The 26,396-nt window shown below is 40.7% G+C and overlaps 1 protein-coding gene across 1 annotated transcript in view; it reads right to left on the bottom strand.

Moving 5' to 3' along the window:
• LOC132826956 (organic cation/carnitine transporter 2-like) overlaps positions 1-26,396 on the bottom strand; it is a 132,993-nt gene that overhangs the window by 23,453 nt on the left and 83,144 nt on the right. The window contains exons 6-8 of the mRNA XM_060843284.1: positions 25,144-25,148; positions 19,476-19,556; positions 2,069-2,283 (exon numbers count right to left, since the gene is read on the bottom strand). Coding sequence (XP_060699267.1) covers positions 2,069-2,283; positions 19,476-19,556; positions 25,144-25,148 — 301 coding nt within the window. The remainder of the gene's footprint in view (positions 1-2,068; positions 2,284-19,475; positions 19,557-25,143; positions 25,149-26,396) is intronic.

Below are 26,396 nucleotides of genomic sequence, written 5' to 3'. Positions count from 1 at the left end.
AGAATATGAGGTGTATATTTGACTGTTCTGGCTTCAACCCCATGAAGTCTGGCTGGGTTTAACTCAGGGTCTCATCTGCGTGGTTCTGGTCTGTCTCTCGTCCAAAGTCAGCAGAAGATGGCAATCCATTGGTGGGTGGGTAGCACAACATCTTAAGTAAGAGATCACCTCAGAGAACTAAAGGATCAGTCTCCAGTACTCAGGTAAATCGGAAGGTGCCGTAGTAGTGGACTCAAGGTAAGTAGAGGCTGGCACCTAGGGCAGGGAAGACCTAACCGTTCCAGCTGCAGCGTGGAGATGTTCTCCTGCTCGGTCTGGTCCTCTTAAAGAAAGCGAAACAAAATTAAAGTTAAAAGATGTGCTACTCTGGACTTTTTCTGATCTGTCTCCTCTTTCTGCTTGAATGATTGGGCAGGAATGTCACCAAGACTCCCCTGCTTTGGCCTCTGTTTAAAATAGTAGATAGGCCCCAGAGCTGTACAATTGAAGACAATCCTGCAGATTTCTAGTGAATCACTATCCCACCTGCTGAGAAGGGTACATTAAAATCAAACAGAGAGTAATTAGATGACAACTATATTGTCCCATTGATTTGAATTTTTCTGATTTCCAATGAGCAGACAGTATTAAATTTTGACAAGTGCATCTTGCTCCTGGCAGCTTTTAGGCCCTTAAGGATCCACAAACAGACCCAGCACAAACCACAAATTTCAAAGATTTTTCAGACATTCCGGCTTTTTACTCTCTTCATTCTTTCAGGGAAAGTGGGCACCACAGACATCATTTGCTGTTCGTCCCTTATTGCCCTTGCACCAATATTACTCTAAATGACTATTTCAGAAAGGAGTCCAGTACATTTCTGTGTGTCTGGAATTACATGTAAGCCCGACTACATAAGGATGGCAGATTGCCTTCCAGCTGGGTTTTTAATGAAAATCAGATGATAGCTTCATCATCATCATACCTCAAACTAGTTCTTAATTCCAGATTTTTTTTAGTGGGATTCAAAATTTCACTGCTGCTGTGGTGGGATTTGAACCCATGCTCCCAGAGCATTAACCTGAGCATCTGGATTATTACTGCAGCCTCATAGTACCCTGTCCATCTCCCCCTTGCGCCTTGCCATAAGGACTGGGGTTTGTGGTCAGGAATATCTGTCACTCAAATGTTGAAACTGGGACAGCACTGACAACAGATCTTGGCGTGATTATAGGAGGCCAGAACCTGCCAAGTTAACCTTGGAGGGCCAGGTACTTGGCTTCTTTCACTATACCCTTGTGTCATGAGTCTGGGAATTGTCCGGGATATTCCATCTGTCAAAATGGAAAGGAAATTCTCCATTCTTTTTACCCGTTAAAATATATCAAAGGATCGATTTATAAGGATGTTACCAGGACCACAGAGTTTCGGTTATAAGGAGAGGCTGGATAGGCTGAGACTGGTTTCCCTGAAGCAAAAGAGGCTGAGGGGTGACCTTGTAGAGGTTTATAAAATCATGAGGGGCATTGATGAGGTGAACAGCAAAGGTCTTTTCCTTAAGATGGGGATTTCAATATTAGTGGACATAGGTTTAAGGTGAGACAGGAAAGATTTAAAAGGGACCAGAGGGTCAACGTTTTCACACAGAGGGCAGGGCATATATGGACCGAACTGCCAGATAAAATGGTAGGATGAATACAATTCAAACATTTAAAAGACATTTGGACAGGTATATGGATAGAAAAAGTTTAAAGGGATATGGACATTCATAAATCAGGGACTCCCACAAATGCTGTAATAGAGAAATGTTAAAGATCGAGCAGTTTATATTTTGATACTTGTCAACATGCCCATAGTGGACTGGGGACTGACCTCTAGATTTTTCTGAACAAAAATATCGGGAACCCAATGAGTAGTGCACTTGGGATTGTACCATGAAGAGAGCTCTTATTTCAACTTTAATTTTCTCAAATTTAAAAAATCTGACCTTTTAAAAAAGCGAATAAAAACATTCTCAGGAAAAAGAGTGAAGCAGAGAACCATCAGCCTTTTAAAAAAATGAAGTGGCAGAATGCTGTAAAGCTCTTACATGGAGGAATAAATTGAATGAAGAGCAGAATCACACCACCAAGGATCAACATGGAAGCAGTTGCTAGTCGTCTCGGTGCATGGTTCACCATCCACCATGCAGCTGTGTATGCAGCAATTTCACTGATTGCAGAAATAAAACAGTTGAGGTAAGGGTCACCATGCATGTTGGGAGTTCCCAGGGTTAAAACAAAGTATCCAATGGAGGTAATCATCCTACAATGAAATAGAAAAGACATATAAGTATTTCCTCCTTGCATAACAGATTGTCTAGAAACTGTCACCATGCCGTTGTTCAGATGACAACTCTCAATGGTACAATATTTGTAATGTTATAGAGATTAATATTTCACAGCACTTCACCCTGGAGAAGGTTCAATATTGGAAAGGGCACTAAAGGTACAGCCAAAGGGGCTAATTTGCTTTTAGAAGTTGGGTCCAAATGTCTGAAGCTGGAGAATTGTCAATCAGAATGCCAAACTGTAGGCCATGATGGTTAAAAACTGTGCCATCAATGGTGGAAGAGGACAAGGATTGTATGATAATCTTCAGGTAGCAGAGTAGATCAGCATAGAACAGAAGAGATATTTTATCCTACTCCTGACTTTGATTTCATTGGCATGGCTTACAATATATTAAAATAACCAGAATGAAGTGTTAAATGGGAACTTAGGGCTGAAGAAGGTTGTAGATCTAAGTTAAGTACTGCCCTAAAATAAAATTATACAAGAATCTTTCACAACCTTAATACAGTTCAAAGTATTCGGCCAATTAAACAATTCTGTTTTGTGGGAAATATGGGGCATAATTCATTCAGATCAAGGTTTCACAGCCATTAACGGGAATGAAAGGTGCTGGCACCTGTATTAGGTGAGTGAAGGAATAAATCAATGGGGTTTATGTCAAGACAGGATTGTGAAACATTGATTCACCACTGGGAATTTTGTCAGCTTCCAACCTGAAAGTGACAATGATGTGGATAAAGATTTTGATGAGTAGCAGGGAGGGAATAGGTGCAGACATAGGAGTTGTTTGCTCGGTGAAGTTGGGCATGATCTGCATAACGAAAAGGAAGGTTTCCTTTGCAGTCTTTTGTTACGAATGTAAGTGTAGTTGATTTATGCAAAACATACACAAATGTCAGATTGGGGCAGAAAAAATTTAATACCAGACTCAACATTTAAGTTAAAGTTAGCTCCAGTGCTATGGAACAAAAGATAACTGAAATTGATCTAAATAAATTAATCAGTAATTGAATGGCTTTACAGATAGGTTAAGTGGATGTAAAAGGTCTGGAATGACTGAAAAGGCAATGAAATGCTGTGTTAATATTAACAGCAAATAAATTGGACAATAACACAACAAAGTGGATGAATTCAACTTCTGTGTGTTTTGATGTATGTATTACATTTTCATTTCATTTTTTTTCAGAGCTTGAACCATATTAGCTGAAAACCTGCACTATGATTACCAGCTATAGAGGATGTAGTCAGTCAAAATAGTTAAAATTCTCAAACTTCTAGCACGTTCTGCTCAGATGGTTTCAAATTGTTTGAAGAAGTAGAAGACACTTTTCAGAATCTTTATTCAGATAAAGCTTATGTAGTTTGTTTTAACAATAGAAAGGGTAAGGTTTCTGTGTGGGGCTTCTCAAAATCTCCAACTACAACATCAGACATGCCAAGGAATGGCATAATCTGCCAATCGCAACATCTCTCTGGTACTTCTGCTGATGTTCTGTTGAAGACATAGCAAAAGGTTGTCCAAACTTCCTTGCAAGTTCCTGGTTGGCTGCATATGTGACAGAGATAGTGAGAAGCAGGGAATGAATGTGGTGACTGGGGGGTGGGCCAAGTAAGAAGCCCACATTATGTTATGAGGCCATCCAATTTTAATTTATAAGCCTCATTTCAATTTGTTTGACAGATTGTGCACTTGATCACAACTGGAAAATCCAGATTTGTTATCTAACTACTGATGGCCCATATGGCCTATTTTTGAACATCTTAAAGCAGGTTGAAGTTTATGACAAATTTTGCATTGATAATGCTGTAAGATGGCTACAAACCAGGAATTATAGTCCTGCATTTCTTCAGTCAAACTACTAGTATATACAGCAAGAAAAAACAGTTCAGATTTTTGGGAAATACCACTTGTCACACCCTGCTGGTCAGATACATTTCCTTTAGACCCCATTGATTGTCTTCTAACCTACTAATCCATGTAACAGGGTTACTTCCAGTTCTGCACACTTTTTATAATGATACAGAACTACATCAAATTCTTCAGGGAGTCCATTCTGACACCCATCTATCATGTTAGTGACCTCCTCAAGAACATCCATTGAGATTAGTCAGACATGACCTATCCATCATAAATCCATGCTGACTTTCATTTGTCAGCTTATATTTGTTCAAATGGCTTTTTACTCCATTGCTGATGATAGATGACCCCTATTCATCTGCTGTGTCCTTTTGCTCCTCATCTCATGAGGATTGCTGCAAATGCTTCTGAGCTTCCTTGGAAACAGTCTCTCTGTATGGCAAATATTGTACAGCATGCAGCACAGCATGGTGTTGTGGGAGACAGTCTGTGGGACACATTGTAGACAGGCTTCAGGCTCCTACATCTCTGATTTGGCAGCTCCTCACGTAAGCTCATCCTGCTGTACTACTCAAATTTGGGGGGGGTGGGGCAGGTGTGGTGGGTGGAATTCTAGAATATTGACCCAGCGACAGTGAACAAATGGCAATATAGTTCCAAGCCAGGATGTTGAATGGCTTGGAGGGGAACTTGCAGGTGGTAGTGTTTCCACCTGCTGCCTTTGTCCTTCCACACGGAAGTAGTCATGGCTTTGGAAGGTACTGTCTGAGGATCTTTGTTAAATTTCTGCAGTGCATCTTGTAAATAATAAACACTGCTCCAGTGGTGGAGAGAGTGGATGCTTGTGGCTGTGGTGCCAATCAAGTGGCTGCTTTGTCCTGGATGGTGTCAAGCTTCTTGAGTATTATTGGAGCTGCACCCATCCAGACAAGTGGGGAGTATTCCATCACATTTCTGACTTGTGCCTTGTAGATGGTGGACAGGCTCTGGAAGTCAGGAGGTGAGATACTCACCCGAATATTTCTAGCCTCTGACCTGCATTGTTATGGAGCAAGTGCAGTTGTATTTCAGGTCAATAGTAACCCCTAGTATGTTGGAAATATGGGAATTCAGTGATGGTGACACAACGGAATGTCAAGAGGTGGTGGTTAGATTGTCTCTTATTGGTGATGGTCATAGCTTGGCATTTGTGTGACGTGAATGTTAGTTTGCTATTTGTCAGCACAAGCTTGGATATTGTCCATACCTTGTTGCATTTGGACATGGGTTGCTTTGGTATCTGAGGGGTTGTGAATGGTGCTGAACATTGTACAATCATTGGCAAGCATTCCCATTTCTGACCTTATGATGGAGAAAAGGTCATTGATGAAGCAGCTGGAGATGATTGGACATAGGATTTTACCCTGAGGAACTCCTGCAGAAGATGTCTTGGAGCTGAGATGATTGACCCCCAACAATCATCTTCCTATGTGCCAGGTATGACTCCAACCAGCAGAGAGTTTGCCCCCGGTACCCATTGATTCCAGTTTTGCTATGACTTCTTGATGACACACTCGGTTGAATGTGGCCTTGATGTCAAGGTCTATCACTCTTATTTCACCTCTGGAATTCAATTCTCTTGTCCATGTTTGAACCAAGGCTTTAATAAAGTCTTGTTTCTATCATTCAAGACTAGGTGGGTATGAGTGAGAGTAGTAGTTATTTATTTTCTCAAATCCTGCTGGCTGGTATTCTGATGTTATCACATATAGTCACTAACAGCTTGTATGAAAGAGAATCCAGCCAATGCTGCAAATCACCAAAGCCATCTCCTGTTATCTGTTGGTGCCAATGGGGAGAGTGATGCACTGTTAGACCGGGCAAACCTTCTTAATACAGTTGTGCACTACAGCCTGGGTGATGGTGGGAGACGTCCTCTGGAGAGATTGGGAGGAACCGTTGACATAGAAGTTAAGAGCAGCCGGAGGATGTTCAGCATCTGATGGACTGCACTTCGGATAAGTCCAAGAAAATAACTGTTGCCCTATGTACCCTCGGTGGTGGGTATGGCCTCCAATGAGCAGCGCCCCTCACCTGCTGTCTTTGGCCCAACTTCTGCACATGCTGGTTGCTGAGGCTAGTTGGTGCTATTCCTCTTCTTCCAACTGATCGTCCATCCAAATGAACCTAGCAACAACAGCACCCATGATAAGCAGATAGACCTTACTGAGCATTATCAAGGCAATAAATGTTAGAAGCAAGTAATCTAGAAGCTGTAAATTCTCCTGGCAATCGAAATAGCACTCACATCCTTATGATACAATTGCCTACAGATTAGCTAGCCTTTGAGCAGGGTTTCAATGGCAACAATTCCTAGTCCTGCCACATTTTACTAGTCAATTGGGTATTGAGTAAGACTTTATTTTGAATTAAAATTGTGTTGAGATGGCACCCAATTCTGGAGGACATGCTTGCCAACTGGAAACACTATATTTAAACCAGCAGCTGGTAGGAACTTAACAATAATTAAGATACATTAAACTGCCTACTTGTAAATCCTTATAGAACAGTGGGGTGAAAGTTACTGCTGGAGACTAAACAGGCAGATATAACATATATCATTTCATAGAAGCAAAGGGGCTTTTGTTTCCCTGTGAAACAGTTGAAAGCCCTGCATTGCCTGTAACTCATCACTCCAATGGGGCAGTAGGGTGACAAGACCATCCAATAGTATTGCTGCTCCAGCTGTAATCGGGAAGGAGTCAGAAGAACAATGTAGAATAAGAAAGTTTGAAAGATTTAGAATATAAGTGACAACAGCCATTGTGATGATGTCAGAGATAACATGGCAAGAACTTATTGCCAAGCTATGAATGGTGACAGCCAACTCTCAAGTATCTTGTGTAGATAATATTTGGCAATAAAATGGTTACTGTTTAAATACAGAGCTTCAGCAACTTTAGATCAGACTAATTATTAAGGGGACCAGCTTTAGGTCCAAATCTTACATCGGTATCCTCATCTGTCCTTCTTTCACCAAATTAAATACCCCAGCCACCAAACTTGCTGGAGGGAGGGCATTAAATTCTGCCCAATGGCATGACTGTTGGACATTTTTCATTTGTCTTAATCTTTAGAAATATTATTAAGAAAGGAAAAGGGACAGGACAAGACATGAAGAATGGCTATTTGCCTTTAGTAATATGTGCTTTATAGAGGAAAATCATTGGGAACATCACACACCTAATGTTGACCTCAGCCATTGTGCTCCCCAACATTGCCCAGTCCTCATCCCCAAAAGTATAGCCAATTATCAAAATGGTGTGATATAACTAATTCATTTTCAGTTTCAATACATTGATGATGGGGAAAATATGAAATTGGAGTGGAACTTGAACCTGAAGAGTTTCCAAGGCATTTTCACTATCCAACAAATGGTGCTCCAAATATCAGCCAACCCTCACCACTAAAATCTGGCAACATTCTATAAGTGTTCAAAGGCTTTCATAAGGATTCTGCATAAAGCGTGTATTGAGAGCATTAGAAGCTTCTACTTTTGATTTTAGGAAGATCCAATCAGAAATACAAAAGGCAGTAGTCGGATCCAAAGAGATTGTTAATTGGCATTAGATGTCACCTCTGTTCCATAAGGAGTAGATAAAAGGCTGTGGGCTGCAATGCCAACCGATGTCTCAGGGATTGAAGGATGCTGCTCCATTTTCTGTTGTCTCCATGGGTTCTGATCTTTGGTGTCTGCTTAGACTGCCTGCTCTTATTAATGAAAAATAACACCAGAACTTGGGTAAGATACACAGAAAACAACAAGCAGAGACTCTGTGCTACTACCATAACACCACCAACTAAAGCATTTTTGGTGCAATAATTTTACAACAGCAAGCTGGCTGGCATTTTCCTAGATAGCCAATGGAAATTTGTTCACTTCAGAGACAACATGATTGATGTGATGAGTAAATACAGAGGCTCAGTGTGCCACCACCTTCTGGACATTATATATTCACCTGATATCGAGAAGACACTAATTTCCCCACACACGTGGCCAATGATGTCCTCCAGCACATCTCCTCCACTTCACATACTCCACCCTCAACCACCACCCCTCCCAACACAACAAGGTCAGAACTCCCTGATCCTCACTCTCCACCCCACCAACCTCCATATACATCGCATCATCCTCCACCACTTCCACCACCTACAAATGGATCACAACACCAGAGACATATTTTCCTCCCCTCCAACAGCATTCCAGAGAGACCATTCCTTCCGCGACTCCCTCATCAGATCCACACCTGCCTCCAGCCCACACCTCACACCTCACACCCGGCACCATCCACTGTCACCGCATGAAGTACAAAACCTGTGCCCACACCTCTCCTCACCTCCATCCAAGGCCCAAAGGATCCTTTCACATCCATCAGAAATGTATCTGTACCTTCACCAATGTCATCTACTGTATCCGTTGCATCTGATGTGATCTCCTTTACATCAGAGAGACAGGATGTCAATTTGCAGATCATTTCAGAGAACATCTCTGGGAAAATCACACCAACCAAACCCACTGCCCTTGGCTGAACACTTTAACTCCCCCTTCCACTCTGTCGAGGACATGCAGGTTCAGGGCCTCCTCCATCACCAAGCCCTTACTTCCTGACGCCTGGAGGAAGAACACCTCATATTCCACCTTGGGACCATGGGGGATCAATGTGTGTTTCACCACTTTCCTCACTTCTCTTCCCCCCACATTATCCCAGTCTCAAACTTCCAACTTGGCTCCACTCTCTTGACTTGTCAATCACCTTTCCTGTCTATCTGTTCCACCCTTCTCTTCGACCTATCACCTTCTCCCCCATCTTCATCTACCTATCACATTCTCAGCTACCTTTCCCCCTCAACCCCTCCCATTTATCTCTCAGCCCCCCGGCCCACAAGCCTCATTCCTGATGAAGTGCTTATGCCCGAATTGTCAATTCTCCTGCGCCTTGGATGCTGCCTGACATGCTGTGCTTTTCCAGCACCACACTCTCAACATTGCAATATGGAGTAAAGCCACCCTGACTTATCTCAGTGTCCAGTATGTCTCCAGCAACTCAGGAGTTGAAGGGTTATGAGTTGGGGTAGCAGTGCTGCTGCATTCCCAGCACTGGCCATTACTCCTGATGGCACTCCTGGCACCTAAAAGCTGATACCATGCCATCTTGGGTGGCACTGCTGCCTCACAGCGCCACAGACCTTTGTTCACTTCCAGCCTTGGGCAACTGTCTGTGTGGAGTTGGCACATTCTCCCCGGCTCTGGATTGATTTCCTCTGGGTGCTCCAGTTTCCTCCCACAGTCCAAAGATGTGCAGATTCAGTGGATTAGCCATGCTACATTGCCCATAGTGTCCAGTGATGTGTAGGTTAGGAGTATTGGTCAGGTGTAAATATAAGATGAGAGGTTAGGGGGGTGGGTTACTTTTGGGGGGTCAGTGTGGACTTGTTAGGCTGAAGGGCCTGTTTCCACACTGTAAGGTTCTTTGATTCTCATCTGATTGGCCAACAGCTTTGGAAGATAGGACACCTTTCCACATGGAGGTGTGGGGTGGCGGGGGGAGCACAAATTCAAGTAATTAGCAACTTGATCACTGTGAAACCTGATTGGGGCTTCCCACTCTTGGAGGCAGATTCACTGCTCAATTTTCAGCTGTGATGGGTCAGGGACCTCTCTAAAGCAGTCTGACCACAGAATAGTTACAATAGGCCGTTCAGCCCATCATGTCCAAGCCGGATCTCCAGGATCACAATTCACTTTTTCCCACAACTCTGCCCTGACTCATAACATTGCAAAGGCAGATAATTATCCAATTCCCTGTTGAAAGCTGAGACTGAATCTACCTCCATTGCATTGTGAGACAGAACATTCCAGAGTGTTCGCATGTCCAGTGCAAAACAGGTTTTCTTTACGTCACCATTATTTCTTTGCCAGTCACCTTAAATGGTTCATCTCCACTAACAGGAACTGCCTCATCTTTTCCACTCTGTTCAGATCCCTCACAATATTACAAATCTCTCTCTCCTTCTCTCCTTCCCCTCTCCAAAGAGAAACTTCAGCCTCTTAATGTTATTCATATAACAGAAATTTCTCATCTCTGAAGCCATGCTTTTAAATCATGTCTGCACCCTCTTTGCTTTGTTATTGGTTTTCCTAAAGTGTATTGCTCAGCATTAGGCACAATAATCCAGTTGAGGCCAAGTGAATGGTTTATAATGATATACCCCAACAACTGCCTTATTTTGGACTGTATGATTTGAATTTTTCACAAGTCCATGGAGGTTCTTTGGCTGAGGCAAAACGGCATTAGTTGGGAGCAGAGTTGGAAAACTTGCCAGATAAATCCAGAATTGCCATTCCTGAACTGAATAGTCAATGTGGTCATTAGGGTGGGGGGAGGTGGGAGTGGGGTGGGATAGAGGCAGGGATATGATTCAGGGAGTCAACTGCACTTGTCAAAGTGCGTCAACCTTCAAACCAACCCAATTTTCATTGATAGCTCTAAACATGACTCGTGATCTTTACAACTTTGAAAGTAACTCTAAACTTATTGGAGTTTTTTAAAGAGGTGGGGTATCCTTTTGGGGGCATCCACAGACTACCTTTGGGAAAGATAAGGTGCCTTTTGAGAGAAGTGTGCTATTTTTTGCAATGATTAAAAGTAGACATCGTTATGTATAAATGTGGGAAACACTCATAAGCAATCATTATTTCTAAGGAGCTGTCAGGCTGTTAAAGCATTTAAATATCCTGCCCTTTAAGAAAAAGACTCTACCATTTGAAATAGTGAGCACTTCTTTCTGTAATATCTGTTGACATAATCCTGCATTTATTGATGGCACAACCTATCATTATCACAACCAGTGTCTATAAATTCACAATTTAATTGGCAGCTCCAAGTGGTTATAAAACCTCTGATGTGGGCTTCAAATACAAATACATCCTATAAAAGGGTTTGGGTTATTGAAGTAATTTAAATGTAGAGATTTATTTAATATTCAGAGAATTTTGACGATCAGAAAGTCATCAATAGACTGTTCCAAATTTATTTTATTCCTTCTCAAATTGGGTTCTGAGATCGACCCATGGTGAATAATGGGTGTGTTGACATGGAGGATATAAGGGAAAATGATGGTGGATGGGGAACATACCTGCCCATCAAGGCAGACCTTTCACATAGCCAGAGAAAGTGAGGACTGGAGGTGCTAGAGATCAGAGCCTAGAGTGTGGTGCTGGTCATTCTTAATGAAGGGCTTATGTCTGAAACATCAATTCTCCTGCCCTTCGGATGCTGCCTGACATTTCACATAGCCTACCTTCACATCCCACTGTCCCAGTGACTGCTTTTCTGGGGATGATAGTGCTGTCTCCTATTAACATCTGCCCCATCCCTCAATGGAAATTAGACCATCTTTGTGCCAAATTGGGTGAACTCAGCTGGCAAGTTTTCCAACTCTGCTCCCAACTAATGCAGGAGCAAATTTTCAGGCCTATGCCTCTATTTTGAAATTCCAGAATCTTGTATGCTTTGCCAACTGTTTTCTTAATCTTTCCTGCCACTTTCAAAAGCTTGTGCACACCAATGCATAAGTTGTGCTCCTGCAGCTCCTTCAGAACTGAATTAGATTAGATTTCCTGTAGTGTGGAAACAGGCCCTTCGGCTCGTAAAGTCCACATCGATTCGCATGGAGAGTTCATCCACCCAGTCCCATTTCCCTCTGACTAATGCACCTAACACCTTTGGCAATTTAGTATGGCCAATTTACCTGACCTGCACATCTTTGGACAGTGGGAGGAAACCGGAGCACTCAGAGGAAACCCACGCAAACACGGGGAGAATGTGCAAACTCCACACAGACAGTCGCCAGAGGCTGGAATCGAACCTGGGTCTTTGGTCCTGTGAGGCAGCAGTGCTAACCACTGTGCCACCATGCTGCCCCTAAAGGTATAGCCAGGCAAGGGATCAACAAAGAAAAAGCTACATATATGGAAGAATTAATAGTACTTGAACCACTGACCACTTACAGTCAAGGGATAACTTGACATGAACAAAGCAAACAAAGCTGAGTCCAGGAAGCAAACTTAATCAGTGATTGGGAATGACGGGGAGAATCATTTCTCAAACATTAATGATTCAGTGGTGTATGTTAAGTTTAAAACAAGACAGGTGGTCACATAACAAAGGAGGGAGGCAGGAAGAGGGTGCATCACCCTAACTGTATCAGTATGGCAGGAAAAAGGGGGAAAAGCTGATCCACCAAAAAAGATGGAGGTGAGAAAAGACAGAGGGGGCGGTGAGAAGTAACTGAGGAGGATTCTGGGAGAAGTTAGCTCACTCACCACGATTGAGATGGAAATCACGAGGGACCTGTTATCAAAAACTTGTGAAATCTGTAGTGTTTCCCTCCTTTCTGGAACAGGACAGGATATGCAACATTCCAGGTTTTAAGGCACTTAGTGAAAACAGGTGTGAATAAAAAAAGGGACAAGGTATAGTAATCCTGGTCAAAGATATCGTCACTGGCCTCAAGTGAGATGCAGTTCCTGAATTAGAGTTTTTATGGTTGGTGGTAAGAAATAGGAAAGGAGTAGTGACATTCTCCGATATTTAGTATACACCTCCAAATAGAGGAGAGGCAGTAGAAGAGAATATTTCTAGGAAGATTATGAAAATTTCAAGACAAGTACAAATGTGATTGTTGATTTCAATTACCCTTAGACTGGGAAAAAGGTAGAGTGCTAGGTATGGTGGGGGAGAAATTCCTGCAATGTGAACAGGAGAACTTTCTGCATTTCCAGTCCTATCTAGAGGGAGTGCTGGATCTCATTCTAGAAAATGAGGCAGGCCAAGTGGATGGGGGAATATTTGGCAAATAGCAATCATAATATAATAAGCTTCAGTGTTCAGCTGGAAAAAAAATCAGTCAATGATTACAATCCTAGAATTGAAAATGGGTGATTTTAGGGATGTAAAAATTGAATTGGACCAGGTTGATTAGAAATACATGGATAAAACAGTGGATGAAAACTGGTAGAATTTCAAAAAGGAGATAAATAGATTGCAAATTAGGTATATAACATGCAAACTAGATGCATAACTACAAGAAATAAATAAGGGGTATCCAAAGCTATAGAGTCCTGGATGACTAAGGATATTGATGAGAAAATAAGGAACATAAAGAAGGTACATAATGCATACCAGAATAATAATAGCAATAGAAACAACTCAAATGCAGGATAGAGGCTAAGGATGGAAGAAGGAAGACTGAGAGAAAGCATGAGGAAAAGACGGTAGACTGCACTAATGCAAATAGTAAGATGCTCTTCAAATATATTAATAGTAAAAGATCAGTGCATGTTAGAGTGGGAGCCAATAGGAACAAGCAGGGAAAGCTGCTCACTGAAGCAAAAGGAATGGCAGAGATACAAAATGAATACTTTGCTTCTGTGTTTTCCAACTTAGAAAATGGTGACAATAGCCTAGTTGAAATGTGGGTGTTGAACAACTGAGGAGTATAGTGAAAAATCAGGAAGAGGTACTAAAAAGGCAGGGAGCATACCAGGTAGAGAATTCGGCAGACCAAGATGGGACGCATCTCAGATTGCAGAGAAAGGTAAGGGAGCAAATTGCAGAGTCATTGTCAGAAATCTCCCAGACCTTCCTGAACACTGGATTAGTCATAGAGGCCTGGAGGATTGTAAATGTGACACTGCTGTTTAAGAAAGGGGCAAAGGATAACTCAGAAAACTACAGACCTGTCAGCTTAATGTCAACTGGGAAAACAGATGGAGGTCAGAATGTGGACTAAAATAAATATACACTTGGAGAAAAATAAGTTAATACTAGTCAGTCAACATGGTAATGTCTGACAAATTTGATTGGTTCTTTGATGAGGCGACACAGGCAATGGATTATGGTAGTGCTGTGGATGTCAAATATTTGAACTTTGAGAAAGCATTTGATACAGTGCCACATGGCAGAATAGTTAGCAAATTAGAAATGTTTGTGATTGATGGGTCTTTGGCAGCATGGATTAGAAGGAAATTGAGGTTATGTATTAATGGGTGTTTCTCAGAGTGGAGGCGATTTGCTTTTTCTGATTTATATAAATGATTTGGTGTTGAGTGTTGAAGGCAAAATCTCTAAATTTGTAGATGACGCTAAGCTATAGAGAGTGGTGGATTGTGAGGATGACTCCAGAGGGACGAAATGGGCAAACACCCAATAGATTAATATAGATAAATGTGAAGGCATGCATTTTGGTGGAAGAAACAGGGAGACAATACAGGCTTAATGATACAACTTTGAAGGCAGCACAGGAGCAGAGGGATCATGCAGTTGAAATGCATAATTCTCTGAAGGTGGCCAGGCAAGTTGAAACAGTTAGTAAGAAGGTTTATAGGACCCTTGAACTTTTAAATAGAAGCATAGAATATAAAAGCAAGGAAGTGATGCTACATCTCCACAAATTATTGAGCAGAACACACTTAGTGTATTTAAAGAAGGATGTTAACCCCTGGACAGAGTGCAAAGGAGATTTACTAGAATGATGCCAGGAATGAGGTAACTGAGATATATGGAAATATTAGGGAAATTGGGCTTATTCTCCTTCGACCAGAGATGGTGAAGAGATAACCTTGTTTGGTGTTCACAATTAGAGCAACTTTGACAGCGTAAAGAAGGATATTCTGTTTCCACTAATTAATTTTAAGATTGTTAGCAAGAGAACTCGGAATAAGATGAGGAGAAACTTCTTTACTCAAAGAGTTGTTAAGATTTGGAATGTGTTGCCTGAGAGAATGGTGGAAGCGGATTCCATTGGAGGTTTTGGGAGCGCTGGATATATATTCCAATGTGCTGAATTTAGAGGGCTACAGAGATAGGGCTGGAGAACAGCACGAGCTGGGTCACTCTTTCGAGAGCTGGTACAGCCATGGTGTGTTGAATGGCCTTTTTCTGGAAAATTCTATGATTCTGTGAAAAAGGCCAAATGCCATTTTCACGAAAAGAAGGGTCACTTCCAATCTTTCTATCGCAGAAAGAAACTTGTATAGATTAAGCCAAAAGTAAAGTCCTCAAAAGATGTCAAGATCCAAGAAATAAAGGATGTTTTGGAGCTGCCTTCCCTTCATGAGGTCAAAGAAACAATAAGATGCTACTGGAGTCAATGTAAAAGTTTAAATATATATGTAGCTGAAATAACTAGCGAAAAGAAAGATAGAAAGCTTCAGTGAAGAAAACAGTCTTTTTGTTTACAAAGAGGTCTTTAAAGAAGTTTATAGTATACAGACTAGAGATAATATGTTCATCAAGAATTTCAGATGACAACCTGAATGCTGGACTGAAGTAATCTGTCAATTTTTCTGCTAAGCATATTCAGAAAGATATAATGGAGGACTCAAATTCCCAAGCTGAGCTGAGAAAAGTTCAGGTAGGCTAGTAAGATACAGTGCACGTTCCTCAACAATTCTACCGTGCAGTCCAACATAGAATTCTACTTGAAAAAAACTAAGCCCATAGTAGCTCCCTATAAGTACAAGTACAGATAACAAAGAATCTTATTTTTTAAAGATTAAGAACAAAGTTTACTTCAATTCCTGAGCAGCGAACTTGCTGAAAAGTTAAAGTTGTTGTACTACTTGTACTAGTAAAAAATGAGGTCTGCAGATGCTGGAGATCACAGCTGCAAATGTGTTGCTGGTCAAAGCACAGCAGGTTAGGCAGCATCTCAGGAATAGAGAATTCGACGTTTCGAGCATGAGCCCTTCATCAGGAATAATGAAGGGCTCATGCTCGAAACGTCGAATTCTCTATTCCTGAGATGCTGCCTAACCTGCTGTGCTTTGACCAGCAACACATTTGCAGCTGTACTACTTGTACTAGTCATCCTCAGAAATCAAGAGAGCCATAGCTATCAGCTTCCATTCCATCAAACCCATGGGCATGTCTTGGAATGGCCCTCATCAAATATGAAAGTAAAATATTCTTGATAGCAGTACACTACTAGTGAAGGTGGATAAAACTCAATAAGTGTGGGGCCCTGTAAATGATCACTTTATTGAAAGAGATTTTTCACAACACTTAGAATCCCTGACTTTGCAATCTCAGATAATGGATCTTAGTTTGCCAATGAGTGCTTCATAAAGTTCATAGCTTTATGTCCATTTATTCATAATATCAGCCAACCGAGACACCATCTAGCCAATGGTAAAGCTGAAAGCAGAGTGCATGCGCTGAAAGCATTGCTGAAATACAATGACATCCAACTTGCACTTCTGAGCTACAATAAAACTCCATTCAAAAATTGTCTACCCCTTCCACTTACAGCATTGAGATAATCACTTGAACAAAGTGAGAAAGGGGGTGAATACTGAATACCATTCCAGTTATGTGTAGAACTATGGCAAACATCACAGAGCCCACAACCAACCAGACCTCTAACCAGGTGAGCCAGTTTGGATTTGAGATCAAGCTCATTTGGGACAGTAGTTGAACTTCCCAAGTCCTACTGCATTCAAATAAAAATCAAATGACAGAACAGATAGGCACTAGCTTCTGCATTGAACTGATATTTATACAGCTGAAGTAATCATCAATACAAACAGATGAGAGATAATGCATTTATCAAGATTTTCAGTTGACAACCAGAATGCTGGACTGAAGTAATCTGTCAATTCTTCTGCTCAGCACATTCAGAAAGATGTCATGGAGGACTCAAATTCCCAATCTGAGCTGAGAACAAGTTCAGGTAGGCTAGTGAAACTTTGACAGTGTCTGTCTTGTCAAAAAGAAAACAAAGAGAGAGATTTGTGGGACATGTTTTGTAATGGGCAGAAACAATGACTTGGGGGGAGATGTTGTAGAAGAACTGCATAATATAGGTCTGGTATCCTGACTATGAGGAATGATAATATACACAATTTTTAACATGACAGCAAATGATCTAATGTCACATGACGTTTGTTTCTCTTGCAGCCTCAGGGTAAAAAGAAGCCACAGTAAAATATTCTTTAAGTAAAGCAAAAGGTTTCCATACCTCTGGAGGCACCATAGCTATCCTTTAGCAACCCAACAAGACTAGGAATTTTAGACAATGGACCTAAACTGTTCCTGAAGAATCACAATGGAAAACCGCATCCCTGTCTAAAAGACATCCATCCACTACCATCATTTCCTTCTTTTTATTGATCCAGTCTATTTCCCCTTTCAGACCATGCGCTGCCATCTAATGCATGATGCATGAGCATGGAATTTCATAAAATGCCTTTTGAAAGTCCATATATACACATATATCACATGATATGGTTCAATCTTTTCAATTCCCTCAATCCCAAAGAGCACGACCAAATTGGTCAGATATGATTTGCCTTGGAGTACAGAAATATCTGGTAAATATATTTCTCCAATACACTGTCAATGAATTGGTTAGAGGCATTTTTTGAAACATGCCAGTTTCATTGGCACTTTTGGAAATCCACTTGCAAAAAATCTCTTCATTTGTTTGAAATTCTTCATCCCGACAACATGATGCAATGTCTTTTATTTTCAGGAGTTGTGCTATGGCCCTCCTAGTTGTTCCATCATTTTGTGTGACTACTATCTCTTCAAAATGTATCATAAACTTGGAAAAATGTAGAACCGAATCTGTAAAGAACATTTTCATTCATTGACTTTCCAAGACACCATATAACATCGGTAATTGCCACTAAAAATATTTAGAAAATTGCAAAAATATAAATTCTGTACAAAAAACTTACAAATACAAACGTGTACACTTACCAGAATCAGAAGCAGTTAGAATATGTTGTTTTCATCATCTAGAATTCCAAATATCTCAACAATCATTGACTTTTCTGACCAAGTAAGTATACGTTTCGGGATATCAAGTTAATTTACAGTTTATAGAAATACTACAGAAGTGATGATTAAAGCTAGGATCTTGTTGAGATGACACAGATTTTGTCAGTCAGCTGCTGAGCAGGTAAGAGACATGCTTTGCCACTTTCAGGGAAGGCATGCTGAATGACAGGCCAATCACTCAATGACAAATCCACTGGTGAGGGCTTCGCTTAAAGTGTGAACCCCTGGAGGGAAAGGGGATGGGTTGGATTTCCCACTAAGCAAGAGCTGCCAGCTCAGGAAAGGCTGGTGTTCAGAGGTGACATAGAAGAGGCCTGGAAGCTGTTAGATGAGCATCCTTGGAGCTCCAGGCTCACTAAGGACATAGGACTTAGGTGGAGGTGAACGTTTCTCATGGGGAGAGAGGGGAAGTTGGGTCAGAAATATGGGAGCAGCTGGACTAGTCTGGAACACTGCATGATAGCAGACTCACCTGCTGTTGGTTAATCCCAGTGGGAACAGGCTGGGACACTTCAGTGCTCTTTTGTTGACTCTTTCTGGGCCTCAATTAGCGTTGGGGGCAGGAAGGTTGACCAGGGGCCTTCCCACCCAGGATGTAATTCCATTGGGGGTGAATTGCAGCGATGTTTAATACACTCATTAAATGCCTATTCTGCCTCCAGACTAGCCACTTCCAGAAGCAGAATGTCCTGCCCTGTGATGTTTCTTTATATTGTCTGCTATCATGCATCAAGCCAACACCATGTAAAAGTGTATTTTGTGACTGCAAGCTTCTGCATTTTAAATTAGCGCAGTGCTGTACTGGCTAGATAGGTACATTCCAATTACTTCCATTCAACCAGTCTTCCTCCATATTCCTGCATTGTTTTTCTCCTTTAAGTATTTGTTCAATTCCCTTCTTTGAAGTCCACTGTTGCCTTGGTATTTGAATATCAGACAGTTCATTCCATGTGTTAACTACTTGTTTATGTTTTCACTCTTGCCCGCTTCTTATAGCTTTGCTTTTGCAGGTGTTGTCATTTTGCTTCCTCTTTGTAATTGTTTTTAATTCAATGCATTGCTTCACTAAGTTAATGCAAAGAAATGACAAACTGGGTCCCTTTGCATCTTTCCTAGATTGTGTTTTAGTTTGCTTTATACAGCACACAGCCAGGAAATCAAGGAAACTAGTTCACCAACTTGGCCAATCTCATTCATTTCAGCAGGCATTCAGTTAGTGGATTAACTTACCAGGAAACTCGACTTGTAATATTACTAACTCTCCAACATGTGTTGTTAACATACCTTGACATGTGAAATCCTAAATATGGGTCCACATATATTTTGTGAAACACCACGACCATACATATAACAAACCGACACAGTTTTGAGTGTTAAGTATTTTGGTGAGAGCTCTTTGCTGATAGAGTCTCTACTCACCACACAAGGAAAGATAGAATTGTGATATTCCGTATATTTGAAGTTCTAACCAAATCCAAGAAATTATGTGGATGGTTTTCCCTAGCTGAGGGATTCAGAAGCTACAAGAAAGCATAAAAAACAAATGAATTTTCAGTGCTTGCACAATATACATGCTCCAGTTACATGGATTGGAAGCATCGCATTTTAAGTAAAACATTCCCTTTATTACAAAAAGTGTTGAAGGTATTTTATTGATCTCTGTTGACAGTATTCTGGCCTATGTTCATCAAGCTTTGTAAAGATCAGTAGCAATAATAGGGTATAAAACTATTCTTCAATCAACTGAGAATACAGCATAGAATAATCACAATATAGAAGGAGGCCAATCAGCCTGTCATGTTTATGCCAGCTCACTGCAAGTGTACCTCACCCATTCCCCCAACATCTCACTGTTGTTCTGTAAATGTTTCCTTTGTGAGATCTCATTTGAAAGCTAGGAGCAATCTGCCTCCAGCACACTGTCAGGCCAGGCATTCCAGGTTATAGTTTTTATAAGCCTCTTGTAGACCTCAGCTGGAGTATAGCTGTGGCCCTACATTATGAGAAAGATGTGACTATATTAGAGAGAGTACAGCCAGCAATTTACAGGAGTGATTCCAGGAATGAGAAACTTCAATTATGAAAATAGATTGAAAACGTTGGGATGGTTCTCATTGTAAAGAAGGAAGCTGAAAAGAGATTTGATGGAGATTTTAAAAATCATCAGTGGGCTGGATAGAACAGATAGGGAGAAGTTGGTTCTGCTCATTAAAAAAGAAAGTGTATTGATTTAAAGTGATGTGCAAACGAAGCATGGGTAATGTGAGAAGACAGACACTAACTCCAATTGCCGTGTGTGGAACATCTACAGGTTTAGAGGCAACATTGTTTGTGGGTTGTTTGATTGTGCTGTTGGGGATGGTTTAAACTAACTTTGCAGTTTTAGGACCAAGGAAGTAACATTGAACAGGATGAAAAAATGCTGAGCTAAGAACTTGGAAACAGAACACCTGTGTTGGAAATAATAATGTATTATGTGGGCTAATTGTAAGAAAGAATATAGTAAGGTCTGATTTAGTTTTACAGTGCATATACGTGAATAATTGGAGGGTGGAAAACATTGTTTGTAAACTGTAGCCACAAGTAACAAGTGGAAATATGATGTTATGGTGACAATGGATTTTTAAAAAGTGGATAAGATGTGTTCAGGAAAGCTACAGAGGAAAACAGATGATGAATGAAAGTGATGGCAGTATTGAGAACATTACATGGAGACAGAACGTCCTAGAGGAGTGAAGGAAGGAATTTATTTGGTTAGGACTACAAAACAGTGAGGCTGATTAAATACTAAAGGGGAGATTTATTTTTGAAAGCAATGGGCATAATTGAGATATGAAATAAACACTTTACAACTGGGTTTATCAAGAAGATGCTGTCAAAGTCATTATGAAAGAAGAAGCAACTGAGATACTGGTGAGACTATAAGTTTATTGTCTATTGAGAGAAATACAGAAAGCCTGGTTGTAATTGAAGTTGATACATCACAGGGATTGGATAAGATGCACCTGAGGATACAGAGTGAAGGAAGGCTGGAAACTGCAGAAACAATGGGCAAAATCTTCCAAACATCCTTAAACACATTGGTGGTGCCAGAGGATGGGAGAATTACAAAGAGTATGCTCTTGTTTTTAAAAACAGATTCCAAGGATGGGTGCCGCAACAGAAAGACAGTCAGTTCAACCTCAGCATTGGAAAAACTTTTAGAAATGATACCTTGGCACTAAATTAACTGTCACTTGAACAAATGCAACTTAGAGAAATCCAGCACGGACTTGTTCAAGCAATTTGTACTGTATTAATTTGTTTAACTTTTCAATGAAGTAATGTAGAGTGTTCATGAAATGCACTTGATGTATTCGACGTGGACTTCAAAGGTGTTTGATAATGCACCACATAATAGGTTTCCCAATAACATTGAATTTATGGAATAAAAGCACTTACCATGGTTACATAAAAAGAAAAGGTGCTGGAGAAACTCCATTGGTCTGGCAGCATCTTTGGACAGACCAACAGAATAATATTTTGTGAAATAAAATATAACTATTTTTGTGGAACTGAAGGGGAGTGGAGAAACTCATGCTGCAGAGAAAGGGGGAAGTGGAGCATGTAGAGCATATAATGAACATGCTCAGAACAAAAGGCAAAGTGGTTCTAATGGTAATAAAGAAGTAATATAAACAAAGAGTAGATGCTAATGGTAGGTGTTAAAAGCAGAATACAGGTCAGCTGTATTGAAAGCAAAACTATCCAAACAAGACACAAGGTTTCAATTAAAAGGGCGGCACGGTGGCTCAGTGGTTAAGGGCAGCACTGTAGCTCAGTGGTTAGCACTGCTACCTCACTACCACCAGGGTCTCAGGTTCGATTCCAGTGGAGGTTGCACATTTTCTGCATGGGTTTACTCCAGGTAATTTCCCACATTCCAAAGATGTGCATGTTAGGTCAGTTGGCCATACTAAATTGTCCATTGTGTTAGGTGCATTAGCCAGACGGGGGTGGGTTACTCTTTGGAGAGATCGCTGTGGACTTGTTGGGCTGAAGGACCTGTTTTCACACTAGGGAATCTAATCTAATCTAGGGAATCTAATCCAATCATAAAATGGAGGAAAGTGCTCATAGACTGAAGTTATGGTTCTCAGTATTGAGTTCTCTGTGGAAAACTATGTGCTGTCTTCCAGCTTTCATTAAGTTTCGCTGGAGCATTGCAGTAGAGGATAGAAATGTTATATTCTGAGCAGGATGTACATTGAAATGGCAAGCAACTGGAAGGTTGGGTCATTTTGTGAATACAATAGATAAATGTGAAAGAAAGTGTAAACAAATCACTGATTCACAGGGAAGGCATGTTGGGCTCTTAAGGAGGGGGTAAAAGTGCAAATGCTGTGTAATTGCATGTATACATTGTTGACTGAGGGATAGGAAACATTAGTAGTGAATGGTTATGATTCAGACTGGGAGAAGGTGTTCAGTGGTCAGTTCTAGGACCACACTTGAATGATCTAGATTTAAGCATATAGTATGTAGCATTAAGTATGTAAGTTAGCTCACTGAGCTGGAAAGTTTATTTTCAGACGTTTCATCACCATACTAGGTAAGACCATCAGTCAGATTGTCCCTGTGAAGTGCTGGTGGTATGTCCTGTCTCTCTATTTATAGGTCTTGCTTTCTTAAGGTGGGTGATGTCATTTCTGTTTTTTTTAATTGAGGGTAGATAGGATCTAAACCAATGCGTTTATTGATGGGGTTCTGGTTAAAATGCCATGCCCCTAAAAATTCTTGTGTGTGTCTTGGTTTGTCTGTCCTAGGATGTGTGTGTTTCCCCAGTCAAAGTGGCATCCTTCTTTGTCTATATGTATGGAAACTAGTGATAGTGGGTCCTATCATTTGGTGGCCAGTTGGTGTTCATGTATCCTGGTGGCAAGTTTCCTGCTTGTTTGTGTTTTTTTACAGTTCTTGCATGGTATCTTGTAAATGACATTAGTTTTGCTGGCAGTATCAAAGGATCTTTTAGGTTCATTAGTTGCTGCGTAAGTGTGTTGGTAGGTTTGTGGGTTACCATGATGCCGATGAGTCTGAATAGTCTGCATGTTATTTCTGATGTACCTTTGATGCAAGTTAACGTGGCTATGGTCTTTAGTTACATTATGCCTGCTAGTTTAGGGTTGTTTCTGATGAATTGGTGGATTGTGTTTATTGGGTATTCACTTTTCTTGAAAACGTAGTATAGATATTTTTCTTCTGCTTTTTGTAGTTCTTGGATGCTGCAGTGTGATGTAGTTCATTGAAATAATGTCTTGATGCAGCTCCGTTTGTGGGTGTTGGGATGATTGCTTCTGAAGTTAAGTATTTGGTCTGTGTTAGTTGATTTTCTGTAGATGCTGGTTAGAAGCTCTCCATTCACTGTATTAACTGCATCTAAATTTAAAAGATAACATAAAGTTACTCTATTAAAGGGAAGCATTGTGAACTGTGAGGAGGTTAGTGATAGACTTAAGAAGACTTAGGTTGATGGAATAGGCAGACATGTAGGTGGCAAAGGGAGAAAAGGAAAAGACCATAGAAGATAAACAGTGATTCCTGATGAAGGGCTTTTGCCCAAAACATCAATTTTCCTGCTCCTTGGATGCTGCCTGACCTGCTGTGCTTCTCCAGCACCACCCTAATCTTGACTCTGATCTCCAGTATCTGCAGTCCTCACTTTCACCTGGTACAATTGTAAAGATGAGTGCAGCAACAGAAATTTGAATTATATGTACACAAATCATTGAAGGGGACAGAGGAGGTTAAGAAAGTCATTAATAAAACAGATGGGACTTTGGGTATTATAAAGAGAGGCAAACACGACAAAAGCAAGCAGCACTTTTAGAAGACTCTGGTTCAGCCTCAGCTGGAGTATTGTATTTCATTTGGAAGGACCTCTAGAAGATTGCAGGAATAGACAGATTTTCTGTTAAGGGGAGGTAGTGAGGGTTGGATTTGTACTCATTAGCGTTCAGAAGGATAAGAGGTGACCTTACTGAAACATGGAAGATTCAGAAGGAAATTGACAGAGTAGATGCTAAACAATTATTTTTTATTGTGAGACAATCTAAGAACAGAAGGCATAATCGCAGAGTAAGAGATGCCCATTTAAAACAGGAATGAGGAGGAATTTCATTTTTACAATTCATTCAAAGGATGTGGATTTCACTGTTTGGTCAGTATTTGTTGTCTATCCCTTGCTGTCTCGAGCTGCCTTCTTGAACCATTGCAGTCCATTTGGTTTTGGTAGACCTACAGAACTGATCAACATTGCAGAAAAGTAATGTATTTCCAAGCAAGGATGGTGGGAATCTTGGAAGTGCAGTTGGAGGTGATGGTATTCCTATGTACCAGCTGCCTTTGTCATTCTAGATGGTTATAGTCGTGTGTTTGGAAGGTACGGTGTAAGAATCCTTGGCGACTTCCTGCGATGCATCTTCTCTCAAAATTCTTTACTTCCTGAGGACTGCAGAGACTGGGTTGCGGAGTATATTCAAGGCTGTGATCAACAGATTTTATATTGGTATGAGAATGGAGCATTATGCAGAAAAGCAGGAATGTGGAGGTGGGAATGATTAGATCAGTCATAATCTCATTGAACAGCAGAATAGACTCAATGGATTGTATACACATGAGAAACTTCAGTTACATGAGTAGATTTGTGAAGTAGCAATTATTCTCTTTGGAGAACAGGAGGTTTGGAGATTTAATAGCACTATAAAAAATAACAAAGGGTAAGGACACATTCAACAAGTATATCATATGCCCATGGGGTGAAGTGTCAAGAGCCAGAGAACACAGATTTAAGGTGAGTGGCATAGAGATCTAAAGTGAGTCAAAGAGCTCCTGTATTTCAGTGCAGTGTATTACTGGGATCTGGAATGCACTGCCTGACAGTATAGTGGAGGTGTATTTAATCATGACATTCAAATTGGAATTGTACAGTTAACTGAGAAGAAAACATTTTCAGAGTTACCAGCGGTAAACTGAGGGAGCAGGGCTAGTTGGCTCGATCATCTTAAGAGCTGGTTTTTCGATGGCAGCTGTTCAGCGTTCTAGCACTCACATCTCCTGCAGACACATCTTTTACTTCTTTATTTGTCCCATTACCACTTGCCTTGTCTCTGCCCCACCAACACTTCTGCTTTTTGATGCCTCCCAAGTTCCACCCTACCACAGATCTGCCCTTTAATCTTTGTTCTGCAATTCACCTCCTTAAAGACTATTATATTTTTAAATGTTTTCTGTTCTGATGCGAGAACTGAAACATTAACTCTGTTACTCTCTTCCTGCTTGACCTGCTAAATATTTCCAGCATTTTATGCTTTCAGTTCAGATTTCCAGCATTCTTGGTATGTTGTGTTTGAATTTCTGAACTTAAAACATATCAAGTATCAAGGAGAGGTAGCAAACAAGTGCAGAGGGCAGAAAGCTAACGGGTGATCTAACTGAGGTGTTTACATTGGTTTAAGAATTTCACTGGCAAGAGAGAGGAATTATTGCCTCTGGCAGAAAAATTAGGAAACAGGTAAGAGCAAACATAATTTTAAAATTAGAACTAGGCCTTTCAGAGGACAATATCAGGAATAAGGAATAATGAAAATTTGAAACCTTTTCGCCAAGAAGACTATTCAAAGGATTAACTTCAAAACATCAAAACTCAGATTGACAGAGTGTTATTGGGTATAATGTACTCAGGTCTACACAAGCAGATGTTTAAATACAGATTACCCATAACAGAAATGCAGAAGAGATTCAAGAAGTTGTATGACGTACTCTGGTTTCTCAATCTTATTTATGGACTTAAATTAAATTGTTGTTTTAGAGAAAGGCATAGTATACTAGAATAGGATAGCATGGTGGCTCAGTGGTTAACATTGCTGCCTCATAGCACCAGGGACCCAGGATCGATTCCAGCCTCTGGTGACCGTCTATGTGGAATTTGTATGTTCTCCCTGTGTCTGCGTGGGTTTCCTCTGGCTGCTCCAGTTTCCTCCAACAATACAAAGATGTGCAGGTTCGGTGAATTGCCATGGGAAATTGCCCCATTGTGTTCAGGGATGTGGACGTTAGCAGCATTAGTTAGGGGAATGGGTCGGGTGGGTTACTCTTTGGATAGTTGGTGTGGGCTGAAGGGCCTGTTTCCACACTAGGGGTTCTATGAGAAGAGGCACATTGGAGCATGAATTAGTTTCAATTTAATTCATTGTCTTATTTAATTATTTGGAAGGTAATTCACTTTCCAGAATGCTAAGATTAGCGCATGAAGAAACAACATTGATTAGTTTAGAATTATAGAAGTTAAGATATTCAGCTCTA

The sequence above is a fragment of the Hemiscyllium ocellatum genome, chromosome 2 (assembly GCF_020745735.1).
Source record: "Hemiscyllium ocellatum isolate sHemOce1 chromosome 2, sHemOce1.pat.X.cur, whole genome shotgun sequence".
NCBI classification, from domain to species: domain Eukaryota; kingdom Metazoa; phylum Chordata; class Chondrichthyes; order Orectolobiformes; family Hemiscylliidae; genus Hemiscyllium; species Hemiscyllium ocellatum.
This window is presented reverse-complemented; position numbering and strand designations above follow the sequence as displayed.